The sequence below is a fragment of the Neolamprologus multifasciatus genome, chromosome 22, assembly GCF_963576455.1.
Source record: "Neolamprologus multifasciatus chromosome 22, fNeoMul1.2, whole genome shotgun sequence".
NCBI lineage: Eukaryota > Metazoa > Chordata > Actinopteri > Cichliformes > Cichlidae > Neolamprologus > Neolamprologus multifasciatus.
Window position 1 is genome coordinate 33,518,067 of NC_140459.1, and position 14,749 is coordinate 33,532,815.

A 14,749-nucleotide genomic window follows, 5' to 3' on the forward strand; every position below is an offset into this window, starting at 1 on the left:
AATAATAATAATAATAATAATAATGGATTGCATTTATATAACAGAACCACGGTCGCCCCCAAAATATGTGCTTAACAAATTTATTAGACCACTCATCATAAAAATGAGAAAACAAAAACCTGAATTTCTATTATTTATCAGACTAATGACGTTTTGTTTTGTTTTGTTTGTATTCATTTTGCCACAGTTTCCCACAGATGGAACAAACTAAGTTGGAGGGACAGTTTTCTTTGCTTACCAATCATTCTTAGCTGGAGGCTCACATTTGAACCATTTATGGGTCATGATTAGCGCCTCTGTGCTGTCACTTGTGTTAAATAGGCCCTTGACAGCATAAGACCCACATCATGTCGAGCTGCTTCACCAGTAATGATGTGCTGTTATATTTTCCAGTAGACAATCAGCACATTTGGTGTAGTGCATTTAAACAAACTGTAAGATATCATTAAACACTCCTCTAAATAATAAATGCAGCCTTTCTAACACAGGTTACAGTTATTCACAGCACTTCAGTTACCTGTTACATTCCCCAGGTGGTCAGGTGGGACAGTTGTGCTGTAACACAGTCCCGTGTCATTAAAACTACATTCTGAGCTTCTAATATTCAGCTTTTGTCACGTTGTGCTAAACACTGATCATTGAAAAGTAGCTGAGTTTACAGTTTTTTCTGATGGCTTGAGCACATTTTTTGGAACTATTGGCTATTTTTGCAAAACTCTTCACCCAATCAGCAAAACATTGTAGTTTTCTTGTAAAAGCGAATAACCCTGCTTAACTCGCCACACCTTTGTAAAAATGGTATTTTTGTATCCAACAGTTAACACAAGCCATCACATTAATAAGCGCACAATGCACCAACTACACACTGATGGTATGAATAAAAAACACATCTGGCTTTTGCTTTCTCTGTGCACAAGGTAGGCTATGTCAGTTTGAGGTCATACTTCTGTCATAGATCTGTAAACATGGAGGGATCCAAACTTCAAGTCCTGGTGTTTATTCACACACATCAAAACAAACACAAGTGTTTATTTCCAAGTATAGGATTATTTGCAATCGCCATATTGACTATATGGGTTTCTTGGTCTGCAGTGAACAGGCTTCCTCTGCCCCAGCATCTGCTCGTCTAGCAACTCTGTAAAGTAACAATTTCAGTATTTTTACATCTATGGTATTGTTGTGTTCCTCATTAGCATACGGCAGTGCTACAGATCTTAGTGCAAAGTGACTGTACTCACTGTACTAACAGTACTCACCGATTCTCATTTCAAATTGTCCTTATGATGTTTGCTACAGTGTAGCGGCTGAAGTTAGGCTGAACCCGTCGGCCAGCTTCCCTCAGGGTCACTCCACGGTTGAATACATGGTCCACTATTGTAGCTCTGATGTCATCAGCAATTCTATGTCTTACTATTCTTACCCTTCCTCTCCCCCCTCCTCGTCCTCCTCTTGCTCCTCCTTGTCCTTGTCGTCCTCTTCTTCCTACTTCTTCACCTCCATGTCCTCTTCCTCGGCCTCCTCTACGTCTCACTCTTCCTGCTCCCTCCATTGTTCTCCACACACAGAGCTGACCTGTATTACAGTTTTTTACAGCCGCTAGGACACATTTCTCAATACTTAGGTCACTTTTGCAAAACTCTTCACACAATTCTCCTAACTGACCTTCAGCTTGGCAAAGCAGTTCATTTCACATTCAAAATGCACTACAACTACCAAAACACTTTATTCAGGTCTCAAATAAACTCATTCTTCCAGAACACTAGCAAAGGTTGACAGCCGACAAACACACTTTGTCACCCACAAAACAATGACCTAAAAAACACTAACAACATGTAGCATTACAGTGTTTTCTTGTGTAAAACAAGGACACATCTCTGTTTATAATTTCAATATATGTTACTGGAATGAATCAGACATCATGCAGAATTCGTTAATATTTGTTTATGTATTTTTATTTTTTTGCACTAAGTAATCCCAAAATACAAGAATTTGTATCCACACCATCCACTGATACACATACAATAGTAATGCTAATCTACTCGGTCTTCTCCATTTGGCCACAGGTTCTCATCCACATCACATCTTATGTCATGTAGGGCAACACACCTGGGAAAGACTAGAGTAACACCTGTGTAGATGTTCATCTACAATGAGAATCAGCTGTGGCTGGTTAAACTGCATTTTTAGATTTAAAATATGTTTCAATAAAATATTGCTGTTGAATTTTGCTGTCTTATTCAGTTTTGCATTATGTTATTGTTTTGACCATAAGTTTAACAGTTTTGAAAACAGTATGTAAGTACATGCAAAATGTCCTGTACGTACAAAGATTTTTGGCAGTTGTTGTGTCTGAGTGAGAAAATAATTCATGAAATTTGAGAGATGTAGTCATTGAATGCATTTTGTGCCAAAACAATGATAACTGATCCTCAGTTTAGCCCACATAGACTTCTGTTGTGCTCACTGTGTGAGGAGTTTTGCAAAAGTGACCTAAGTATTGAGAAATGTGTCCTAGCGTCTGTAAAAAACTGTATAGAGCTTGGGCTGATTGCAAAGTGAACTAATTATCTAAAAAAGTTTTCACATGTGACAGTGTGCCAGACAGTTGGCAAAATAGTGTAAATAATGGCCTTAAATGTGTATAGTTTTGCTAGGAGTGCGTTGATCATTTGGAAATTGAGTGTAAAGCAGTGAGTTGTGTTTACAGTGCTGTGCAGTGGATTGTAGCTACAGGTTTGCAAAGTGTGTTACAAAATGGCAAACTGAGTGCAAAGCAGTGTTTGTGCTTTTAGCTTTGCAAACTCAGTGAGTGGTTTTGCTATAAGTATTAATAGTTTTAGAAATTGTGCTGTAAGAATCACAGTTAGTGTTTAAGCATTCAGAAAAAACTGTAAATGTTATTGTGTGCAGATTGAAGAGGTTCCAGGAGATTTCACACAGGATGACTTAGCTGAAGATGACGTGATGCTGCTGGATGTCTGGGACCAGGTACTGAACTGTAGAACACGACAGACGTCTTAGGACGAAGTGAACAACCCCTCACACACTCTTCTGTTGTAGGTGTTCGTCTGGATTGGAAAGGATGCAAACGAGGTGGAGAGAGCTGAATCTCTCAAATCTGGTGAGTAATATAGTAATATTCAAAGATCTTTGAATAATAAAGAGACTATTTAAACCTGTTCTGAAATACAATAGCTAACAGCTAATGAACCCTTAATTATAGTTTTTTTTTTAGATTTTTATCTACAAAATTCATCCTACAACAAACTTTTGTTTGAGTTTCCTGCCTGTGACTCACTGTCTCCTCTGCAGCCAAACAGTACATTGAGACTGACCCCGGGGGGCGTGACAAGCTGACCCCTGTGGTGGTGGTGAAACAAGGCCATGAACCTCCCAACTTCACAGGCTGGTTCCTGGCCTGGGACCCTTCCTACTGGGACTCGATCACCAGGAGCGTGAAGTCTCTGAATGTTTAAAACATTCACATGATAAATCAACAGAACACAGAAATATTATCATCTTTATAATCAGCACAATTTAAATACATATCCACATGTGTGCTGTCAGTGGCAGATTTCTTCCCTAAAGTTTGAAAACAACAAGCCTCTAAAGGATGCTGCATCCTTTAGAGGCTTGTTGTAGAGGCAGCAGTCTGTATTAAAATCCTTTAATGAGAACAGTCCTGTGTTCACTGCGCGATACGCTGCTTTCTCATACCTGCTGAAACAACTCAGCTTTGATAGTAATCAGTAATTAAAGCTTTTTATGGCGTGCATTATGTTACGAGTGTTTATGAAGACTTGGCCAGCTGAGGGTTTCAAATGAAGCGATGCTAGCTCTGCTCATCCCTGTTAGTGCTCTTATTGCAGCATATTGGATTAACTGAAGGCTGCTGTGTCATCTTCTAGTTCAGCAGTCCAGGGCATTTTTCTGTGGAAGGATGTTCCTGATTTTGACAATATTGTGCAGCTGAAATAAAGCATGTAAACTTCAGAGCTATATAATAAAAGTAGATAATCAAATGTTGGAAGTTCCTGCATTCTGTTCTCCTTTGGTCTGTTTTAACACATCCTGATGCATCATCATCTGGACACTGGAAAGTTTTCTTTGCCATTTGTTTTTGTATCAGTCCTTCTGAATCCATTAAACTTACAAAAACAGCAGTTTTAAAAAAATGCAAATGCATTGCTCTGAATATGTGTTGGCTGCTCTGTGCTTGCAGGATGTGTACTGGGTAGCTTTATATTTACTGTGTGAATGAGAGTCATTCATTTCCTGTGAATTGTTGCCACTTCTTACAACAGTTGAAACAAAAGAGTGTCAGACTCAGTGTGTTTAGTCTTCTAGTTTCTCCATCCATGTATGCAAGTGTGCCAGTCATAGTCTGAATGATACAATTCCACCAGCAGAGGGTGAACACGAGGCCTGGTGTAGATGTTTGTATGCCCCCAGATGAATTTTACATTTCCAAGCATCAACTTTACCTATAATAATATAATTAAAATGTGTAATAAACAATATTTGGCCACGACTTTCATATTGATCCAAAAGCACGTGCAATCTCAACCTCATCCACAGAGCAGAGTTGCTCAGTCAATTCATTATGAGCTGGAGACAGTATGATAAAAATTAAAATAAGCAATGTAGTAGTTTCTTTGTTTTTTAAATTGTATAGTGGGAGTCAGCACTGCTGCTTCACAGCAAGAAGGTCCTACTGCACGAATCCACCATCAGTCTGGGTCCTTGCTGTGTGGAGTTTCCATGTTTTCACCCGGGGCCGGGTGACGTCTCTCCGGATACTCCCGCTTCCTCCCACAATCCAAAGACATGCGGTTAGAAGTGTTTATTCGTAATTGCCCAGAGGTGTGAATGTGTCTGCCTCTCTGCGTCCAGCCCTGCAGCAGACCGGCGACCTGTCCATGTGTATCCCAACTATAATGTCTTTTTTTAAACCCTTCAACATAATTTAGGCCACTGTGTGTGGAATATAACCTGAAAAACTGACCTTCTTCCAAATAAATAAATAAATAAATACCTAAAGAAACCTTTCCACCGAGATGTGCTCTTTGATAACGGGCTTAATTGCACAGGTTTGAGTGTAACCACGAAGTGAGTCGCTAAATAAATAAATATATAAATAAATGACTTTAAATTAACAGTGTTACATAATTTTGGAAAAATTGAGGTTCATGATAATTAGACTATAAAGTGCATGGAATGGATCCCGAGTAACTCTGAAATAGTGTAAACATTTAATATCACTAATATAAATTACTATTACAAGTATTACTGTAATCCTGTTTTGACGAGTTTTCCCGTGGTGGGCGTACAACACGAGGGGAATCGTGTAAATAGGCCACTGACGCTGAACTCTCAGCTCTTGTATGGTTATAAGATTTTACACGAGGATGATGCATTAAAGCTATATAATTTCCTATTTCAAACCCTTCCAAACAACAGCACCCTTTGTATCGGTACGTTTAATGAGCCTTTCCCTTTTACGTGATTTGCTTCGAAGCCTGTGGAAGTCAGCCAAACCAAATATGCCGACTATGCTTTTATTTTGAAAAGCGGAAGCGGAAATAGTGGTGTTTATTCTAGTGGTCTTAGCGCCGCTGCGGAATGGAGAGGTAGTAGTAGTTGTAGGCGTCTGAGGAGGTGAAGGCGGTGGGTTAGCGAACCTGTGGACGCGCTGCCAGCGGTGATGGGTTAACATCGTTTGTCGAGGTACGTTTCTTACGCTGCCGTGACAGATCCACTCTTCTGTAGAAAACAGCGATAACAGCCGGGAAATCTTATCTAACCCCAGAGACAGCTCAAATTAATTTCCCCTCAATGAAGCAAATTACGTTGATGTCCGCCCGCTTTGCCATGTAACGATAACCTAACGCTGCTTTATATGTAAACGTGCATAAAAGGCCCAAAGCGCTAAGTCTGCTTTTTCCAACACTTGTTGGCTTTGCAAGCGAGTCAGGTCTGTAACACAGGACCCACGGCTCTGCACGCCAGACTCCATTTGGATATGTCACAAACTGACGCCGCTCCTCGGATAACAAGCTAAAGGTATTCACAGTGTTTGATATAAATAGAGATGTTTCATCTTTATTTGCCATATATTTCAGTTCGGGCTAACTCTTAATGCTAGCTTTTAATGAAACGCTTACTTAGTGGCGCATCACTCATCACCGTGTCCGTGTCTACCTCGGTGAGCAGGGCGGGAGCGGCCGCTGCAAACCGGCCGTAAACTCATAAAAACGCAGTTTTCTTATCGTCGGAAACGTTTTCATCAGCGACCTCGGGGGGGGCAATTCTTCAGCACATGTCGATTCGTTAGTAACGTAAGATTTATTTTAATTTATAGATTAGAAACGGACCTTTCAGCATAAAGAAGTCGGTTGCCAAGCAACACATTTTTAAAGCAACATGTCAGTCGCTCAGTTGTTAAAAAACCCCCACAAAGGCCGGTTTTGATCTGTCCATGGGGGTGACGGATGGATCTCTTGCCCCCGTTGTTTACCGAGTCACACGTTGAAGTGCGCCCTGCTGTTTTATTCCGAGCTCAGTGTGAGGATAATGTGAGGGTGTGTGGTTTATTCACTTCCTGTGTGTTTGTGTCCTTGTAAAGTAACAGTGCTGTGTGTTTGCTTGCCTTGACTCGTGCATTTCTCTTCTACATTCTAGCTTTTGCTGCAGTTCTTTCACAACAACATCAACTTCGGGAATATTTAGTGGCAACTTCCTTTGGTCTGTGTGCCAAGATGGGAAACGGACTGTCGGATCACCGCTCGCTGCTCCCCCGCCTCCCCTGCTTTCAGGCTCTCCACATTGTCATTCTAGGACTGGACTGTGCAGGCAAGACCACCGTGCTGTATCGCCTGCGTTTCAATGAGTTCGTGAACACCGTCCCGACCAAGGGCTTCAACACAGAGAAGATCAAAGTGTCTCTCGGAGGCAGCCGTCGGACCGCGTCTTTCCACTTCTGGGACGTAGGCGGCCAGGAGAAGCTGCGGCCTCTGTGGCGCTCGTACACACGCTGCGCCGATGGCATTGTGTTTGTGGTGGACTCGGTGGATGCCGAGCGCATCGAGGAAGCCAAGGCAGAGTTGCACAAAATCACACGGCTGGCAGAGAACCAGGGCGTGCCGGTCCTGGTGGTGGCGAACAAACAGGACCTGCGCAATTCTCTTAGTTTGCCTGAGATGGAGAGCATGTTGTCGCTAGGTGAGCTCAACACCGCCACACCCTGGCACCTCCAGCCTGCTTGTGCCATTATCGGCGAGGGGCTGCAGGAGGGACTGGAGAAGCTGCATGCCATGATCGTGAAGAGGAGAAAGGTGCTGCGGCAGCAAAAGAGGAAGAGATGATGTGCTAGTAGAGGGACTACAAACTATGAGCAGAATCTAGAGCTGCACGAGTACAGCTGAATACAACACTGGGTTTAGCTGGAACAAGACACAGTGTGGGTATCCATTCTGTCAGTTTTGTCTGGGTCTGTTCCTTCAACTGAAGTGGCTTAAAGTTAGCCAGTTAGCCAGTGCTCCCACTGAGGCCCGTGCAATGGATTGTGAATGCAGTCGTTCTAAAGTTAGTGCAGCAATACGCCGAACTCTCAAAGAAGGACAAAAAGCTTTTGTTGTGTTTATTTGTTGAAACATACGCTGTACCAACTTAAAACAATCAAATAAGTCTCGATCGTGTATATTCCACCAAAGCTCTGAAAGTTGATAATGACTCACTAAGTACAGAATCACTACTGACTCCTCGAAACAGCCTCACGTGTCACAATCGGTTGAATAGAAGCTATTTGTCAAGCGTGCGCCTGTGTTCCTGCTGACACGTCTCGATGACACGACGAGTACAGCTACACTAATTGATCTTCATCATCTGGTTACTGTTTAAACATAACAGTGATCGGTTTCTTCACTCGACAGCCGTGTCAAAAGACCAAAATGTGACTCACACGAGTTGTTTTCTTAGCACGAGGCTGCTTTTCAATCAACTGCACCAAAAAAGGGCTTTATATACTCTCTGCTATTAGTTTATATGACAACATGTAGTCAATAATTGACGATCGCTTCAGTGCTCAAATATTTAAAGCTAACAACTGTAACTACTGTCCTAAAAAACCACAGTGAGAAGTCCGAGTCACACTTGGAGGAAGATGACAATCAGCGTTATACTTTTTGATATGCAAGTGTCGTCTGCGTTGCTGCTAAGATGTTAGTTTTCAGGTCACCAGCCACATTTCTTCATTTATTAAGTTCTTCAGGGTCGCGTCTCCTTTTGTTGCAGAACATAGACTGGTCCCACGTGCTTTACTTGCATTGTTGTAACGTCTAAGGCCGTCCTGTGATTACTGTGTCAGTGCTGCTAACATTGGATAAAAACTGTGATGTTAAACGTCGTCTGAGAATTTATTTTCATGTTCAGTGAGTAGTGATTGTTTCTTTGTTTTTTTACTTCCTGTCATGTTTGGAATTTTTGTTGTAAGGCATTAATAACACACTTTTAAAAAGTACTTTTTTGGACATCAGTTAACACGATCAGAGTGGAAGCGTCGGAGCGTTTGGGTGTATGTATGCAGTGAGATAAAAGGCTGAGCAGTTACTGATTACGTTAAGGATTCGCACCCACCGGCTTTTGCACGTCGCAGCACTATGAGCTTGTTCGCTTATTCAAAGGTAGCCCAACGAGGCTTTACAAGTTTACAATTTGGTAACTTTGTTACCAAAAAAGAAGCAAACTCGTGTCATTGGTTCCAGCTGCACCACATGTGCTGTTGAAGGTAAACGTGTTATCGTGTGTCCTTGTGTGTAAGCAAATGGGTTGTGTAGCACCAAACTACAGCACTGCATCCAGAGTCGGGATGACCGTGATGGACAATTATTTGCTATAAAACGACTTTGATTCCACTTCTTCAAAGGAAGAATTGTACATCATGTGTTCAGTGATACTAATAAAAGTGCATAAATCTGTTGGTTAAACAGGGCCGATAAAAAGAGTTTTCTCCCTTCCTAATTTTTATTTTTTTGGCATGTTTGTCATACAAATCTAACACACAAAGATGCTCCAAGTAAATACAAAATGTAGCGTTAAGGGATTATTTAATTTATTGAGGCTGGTGGACTTACGTGCTTTTATTTGTTACTAAGGGAAAAGCTACCAAAACCTAATAACTGGTTGTGGCAGCTTTGAGAGCAGGAAGTGCGATCAAGCATTTGAAATAATGTAATGAGTCTTTGAAACTACTGTGAAGGAGTTTTGGCCCACTGGTCTTTACAGACGTTTCCAGTTGAGCCAGTTTGAGGATTGTCGAGCATGAACTGCTTTTCATGGTCCTTCCAGAGCATCTGGATCAGCTTTAAGGTCGAACTTTGACAAGGACATTTCAAAACATCCAAAACCTTAATGTTGGTTTTCTTTGTACCATTTTGAGGTGGACTCGTTGGTTCGTCTTGGGTCACCGTCCTGCTGAATAACCCGAGTGCGCTTAAGCTTCAGGGCATGAACTGAGCTGGATTTTCTTGTAGAACAAACTTCATGGTTCCATCAATGACAGTATGTTGGTCAGGTCCTGAAACAGCAAAGCAGCCCTCGATCATCACACCACCACATCTGACTTTTAACTGTGTCACCCACTCCTTTGTGGAGAATGGCTTTCACCATGGTCCAATGAAGTCCCAAAGACTCTACTTCAATCAATCAATCAATCAACATGCTGTCTTTTGCTTTATGGGATCTTTTAGCTGCTTCACTTTATCAGACTTTGTGATTTCTTGGTTCGTCAGGTCTGAGTGGAGCTTTTCAAAAACTTACTTTTTGCACACAGGGTTCAGATAGCTCTTTGGATATCTTTGCCTAATATTATGAGTATAATATATGTAAGTGTGACAAATATGTAAAATAAACAAGAAGTCAGGAAGGGGGCAAATACTTTTAAATAAAAGTAAAATAGAAAGTTTCTCTCATGATCATCTGAAAGTGTTTTTATCTGAACTACGTGCTGGATGAACACAAAATTGGCCATTTAGTAATCGTTAGTTGGCAGTTTGCAGAAAGGGTCGTGCTATCTCTTCACTCGGTGCTGAGCGGTTGGTTGGGTGGGGTCTTGTCGGCAGGCAGCCAGACTCTTCTCAGGAAACCGAAGCAAGGAAGGGAGCGGTTCCTCTTACGTTATCACCGTATCCTGTTCTCAGCTCTGGAAACTGCAGTTTACACCGTTCACAGTTGGAGCTGACTGGGAATCAGATTAGAAGTCCACACAGCGTTCAGACGTCCCACCTCAACCCTGCACCCCTCTCTGCTGCTGAGTATACACCCGAACATGTTTTTAAAGTCTTTTTTCTCAGCTCTTTAAAAGACTGGAGGAATGGCTATGAAATATATGCTGCTACTGTGCTGCTGCTGTGTGTTCTGCTAATCTGACCCCTGAGTTAGCTCAAACTCACATTAGCTGAGCTAAAGTGATTCAAAACACTAATGGTTTGTATACAGTTGGACCAGTATGCCCTCAGTAACAGTCCAGTGTCCTCAGCAGGCAGCTGACTGGAGTAGATACAAGTAGAAAAGTGGTGGAGTCTCAACCTCATTGTGACCTCATGTCTAAACACATAGAACCTGATAGAGAAGCTGCAGCCAACAGTGTGTCTTCACTAATCCATCATTAATGAAACTCCAGCACTGCTATGATTATGTAGAAAAAAATGACACCTAAAAGCCGTCAGTAGTGTTTTACTGCCGGCGGTCACCCTCCAGCCAAAGGGAAACGGCAGTCTTGACCTGGCACGCCGCTCTACTGTGTGTAATGGAAAATACAGAGGGGTGCTGGGCAGATACTGCTGTGGAGGAAGGAAACTGCAGATGCATGAATGACAGCCGACTGTGTTTAAAGTGGACATGACATTTACAGCCTGGAGGCTCTAAGACACTCACAGACGTAACGCTGTGAAGCTGGAGAAGCATTTAGAACATGTTTAGCGCCACCATGTGCCAGAAGAACAACATGACATCATATGTGTCTTATATACCCAAAGATTATGGTATTAATGCACTAATGCAGTCACTCTTCACGTAGATTTAAGTTTACACGGCCCACCATGGATCACAAGAGTTTTAAAAGCTCGTCTATTCTCCTAGTTTCTGTTCTCTTCGGTCAGCAGTGGGTTTGCCTCAGACTCGATCATAAACGCCATTTTTGCCCAGTTTCTGTCATATTGTGAAATCATAAACTGGCCTTAACTGAGGCGAGTGAGGCCGGGAGTTCTTTAGCTGATGTTCAGCGTCCGTTTGTGAGCTCCCAGATAAGTCATCAGTACTCTCTTCGAGGAACTTTGGCAGGTTTAACAATGTTTCCTGTTTCCTCTATTTGTCGATTATGGCTTTAGCTATGATTTTGCTCCACTGCCAGTGTGTTCGGGATCACTGGCATGCTGAGTAATAAAGCTGTTTCCAATCAAATGGTTCCAGATGGTACTGCGTGATATCTGACAGCTGCAAACCCAACACGTTTGCTGAAGTGTAGTAGAACAAAGAACACACACCAAGAATACTTATTCAGTGTTTTCAACAAGTAATCTTAATAAAGAAGACTGCTGCTACCTCAAAGCACTTGTGTACTGTTGGTCCTGCGTGCTGCACAACATTCAGTATATAGTATTTACTGTCATTTACACCAGCGGTCTCCAACCTTTTTTGCGCCACGGACCGGTTTATGCCCGACAATATTTTCACGGACCGGCCTTTAAGGTGTCGCGGATAAATACAACAAAATAAAACTACAGAAAAAAAGAAGATTTATTCATAACACACGTGAAAAGACCCAGGAAAACCGAGTAAACGATAAAAACGATAACAAAATAACGCTGAAAACCGATAAAAACCCTGAAAACTATACATTTCACACCTGAGCCTCAACTCTCGCGGCCCGGTACCAAACGACTCACGGACCGGTCCGAGGCCTGGGGGTTGGAGACCGCTGATTTACACTTAGCTAGATTAATGCAATGGTGCTGTGTTTATTATGTTGCTCTCTTTTCTTGCTTGTTTTCTCTTTTCTTTCTCTCAACAGGTGATCCAGGACATTTGTGCCCTCTCTCACTGTCCCTCTTCCTTCTGTTTTTCTTTTCCTTCATCTTTCTTCCTCCCTTTCCTATCCTCCAGCCATGTCTGTCCTGTCTGTAGCCGTGATGATCCACTTGGTAAAGTGAATCCATTGGGTATTTTTGTGGGCCTTCAGACATCACGGCTAAAGAACCAAATGAGACAAAAAAATAAGACTGCATTTTTTTGACTGCAATTACACCAGTAACAAATACTTTTTCCTATTCTTAGAATCAATCAACAGACAAGTTCGACTTATTACCGGTGATCCAGAACAATCTCTTCCAATGTTGCAACAGGTCAGACACCCCAAATTCTTGAAGGACCCTGTCTTCGGGACTTGGTCAAATGCCTTCTCCAAGTCCACAAAACAGATGTAGACTGGAGGGTCAAACTGTCACCACACTCGAATATAGAATAAAGAGCTGGTCCGGTGATCTGCAACCAAGATCAACATCACACTGATGCAACTGAATCAGAGATTCAACCATCGCCGAGTGGATTCTCACGAAATCAAAGGATCAGTGAGGAAATGTGAAAACCAGAACTCTGAATTTAACTTCCTGTCATCCAAGTCGTATGTTCAGCATTACTTACTATGGTGATTTAACCAGGTAAAAAAAGAGCCACTTTTGTGACGCACAAAACTGACTTGTCCCATTTTTCATGTCCCAAGCTGCCTCCAGCTCAGCTCAGCAACAGTGAAGCAAGTGGGGCAGATTCATTTCACTCTGTGGCTCACACACTTACAGCCTTACTGCTCAGGCAGAGGAAATGGTTTTCTAGACAGCATAAAGGTTGTTTTCAGTTCAACTTCACAGTGTTGCTACTTCAACCATATATTCCAACATCACACAAAGAAAATGTGCTCCATCATTCTAACTACACAGCTCACCACTAACACGTGAGCTTTCATGCTGCCTTCTTTCCTCCCACAGTAACCAGCTTCCTGGTTTGAATCAGGCCTGTACAGGAATGGCACGTTAGACTGGATATTCAGTGCCAGTAACTGTTTTACTAGTCCAGCCCACTTGAAGTCACACAGAGATATGTCCCATTAAATGAGAGGTTTGACTCCCCCTGTCCTCGACTGCTGACCCACAAGGCAGGATATTGTCCACAGGGTCATAAATCTCCCTCGGTGTCGGCTGCTCTGGCTCCAGACAGTCGACTGTGGCTGCTGGTGTCTGAATGTCTGAGAACAGAATCACCAAGTACCAGTTTGACTCCCAGCAGGTGTCGCAGAGCAGAGACAGACATGTTGGTGGTGAACGGGAGAATAGTCTAAAACTATGCTGATTATTATAAAGGAATATCTGCACCTTTTGTTGGGCCAGCAGTTTGATTACTTATTGTGTCAATTAATATCTGCACTATTTACATCACGATTGCGAGACATCACGATTATTTAGGTAATAGGATATAGTGCATATAATGCTGTGGGCTCTCTGAAGGAAAAAGTGACCTATTAGAGGAAGTTTGACTCCCAGATATAACTCAGCTGCATCCTTAAAGCTAATAACGCCCTCAAAGCCTTTAGTTAAGCCAGAGTTCTGCAGTGAGCATGGACTACAAATCCATATTGTCCCATATTAGCAAACAGAGGCAAAACTTGATTAAAAATTTCTAGCCTTTAAAGACACGTTTAATAAAACACTTAAAAATGTCTTTTGAGCGACTTAGTAACTAAACCTGACAGCTGGGATCGGCTCCAGCGCCCCCTGAACAGGACAAGCAGAAGCGAATGGATGGATGGATTTAGTAACTATTGCACATAGAACATAACCTAAGCACAATAAGCACCACAGGCCACAGCGGAGGTAGGGGGCGAGGGTTGGGTCGTGCTAAAATAGTCTATCGTGCTAAAATAGAAACTAAATGTGAGCTACTTATATTTCTGGTATTTATATTGATGCTTTACTACTTAGCCTTTTCCATAGGCTAAGAAATCTAATATTGTTCAGCATGAATACACATTTTATATATGCTGCTCAAATTTAGCCTGATGAATCAGAGGCCCTGTTGGTGGTCAGTGGGGCTCTGGCAGTGCTCATCCTGTTCCTCCTTGCACAAAAGAGCACATACTGCTGTTTAAATACCTTAGGACATATTCAATTCAATTTTATTTATATAGCGCCAAATCACAACAAAAGTCGCCTCAAGGCGCTTCAATTCTAAGGTATTTGATAATAATGCAATCCATTATTATTTGAACGCCCGGGGCTGCTGAGCTGGAACATCATTAAATCTGCGATGGGAGATTTAATGATGTTCCAGCTGCGGTGTCTTAATGTGTCAGGTTACAAAAGCAGAGGTGCACGATCTAGACCAGCCAACTGCCAAGTCTGTCTTTATAGATCACACTTGCTGCTGATCAGGTAATCAAGTGCATTTTGTTAGCAGCACATGGCTGTTACTCTTAAATCTCATGTAAGCCATTAAAGCTGTACTTCAGCATGTATGTGGTTGCACAGAGTCGTGTGGAAACTTTATTTTTCATGACAGAGCTGTTTCTCAGTGAGGTCACCTGTTTCCTGCATCATCGCTGTGTAACCTCTTTGCCAGTTATCACAAACACATGATCGCACTTCTTGCTGCCAAGAAAGCCCAACCAGTGATTCAGTTTAAGAACTGACTTTATCCAATAAGG

General features: G+C 42.1%; 2 protein-coding genes and 2 long non-coding RNA genes across 7 annotated transcripts in view; 2 read left to right on the forward strand and 2 right to left on the reverse strand.

Annotated features, from left to right (window-relative positions):
- Positions 1-3,536, forward strand: part of scin (scinderin) — a 30,612-nt gene extending 27,076 nt beyond the window's left edge. The window contains exons 14-16 of the mRNA XM_085147792.1: positions 2,911-2,988; positions 3,061-3,121; positions 3,313-3,536. Coding sequence (XP_085003918.1) covers positions 2,911-2,988; positions 3,061-3,121; positions 3,313-3,476 — 303 coding nt within the window. The 3' untranslated portion in view covers positions 3,477-3,536. The remainder of the gene's footprint in view (positions 1-2,910; positions 2,989-3,060; positions 3,122-3,312) is intronic.
- Positions 2,880-3,415, reverse strand: LOC146493835 (uncharacterized). Its single transcript, XR_014871824.1, has 2 exons — positions 3,299-3,415; positions 2,880-3,068 (listed from the first exon to the last, which is right to left on the reverse strand). It is a non-coding gene; the product is annotated as an uncharacterized LOC146493835 (long non-coding RNA).
- A 2,060-nt stretch (positions 3,537-5,596) lies between the features above and the next one.
- Positions 5,597-7,686, forward strand: arl4ab (ADP-ribosylation factor-like 4ab). Of its 4 annotated transcripts, none has more exons than XM_085147807.1 (2): positions 5,597-5,727; positions 6,682-7,686. In XM_085147807.1, exon 2 carries the CDS (start codon positions 6,759-6,761, stop codon positions 7,362-7,364), a length of 606 nt encoding a protein of 201 aa, XP_085003933.1. In that variant the 5' UTR covers positions 5,597-5,727; positions 6,682-6,758; the 3' UTR covers positions 7,365-7,686. The 4 variants fall into 4 exon arrangements, with proteins under 4 accessions (XP_085003933.1, XP_085003935.1, XP_085003932.1 ...); XM_085147809.1 differs by lacking the exon at positions 5,597-5,727 and adding an exon at positions 5,953-6,063; XM_085147806.1 differs by lacking the exon at positions 5,597-5,727 and adding an exon at positions 6,375-6,564.
- LOC146493837 (uncharacterized) lies at positions 7,129-8,558 on the reverse strand. The gene is made up of 2 exons (XR_014871825.1): positions 7,676-8,558; positions 7,129-7,579 (listed from the first exon to the last, which is right to left on the reverse strand). It is a non-coding gene; the product is annotated as an uncharacterized LOC146493837 (long non-coding RNA).
- Positions 8,559-14,749: the final 6,191 nt, after the last annotated feature.

Excerpts from the sequence above, each read along its gene's own strand:
- arl4ab (XM_085147806.1), top strand. The coding sequence starts at position 6,492 with ATGGATCTCTTGCCCCCGTTGTTTACCGAGTCACACGTTGAAGTGCGC. Across the intron at positions 6,565-6,681 it reads TGTTTTATTCCGAGCTCAGT|CTTTTGCTGCAGTTCTTTCA; the intron begins GTGAGGATAATG and ends TCTACATTCTAG.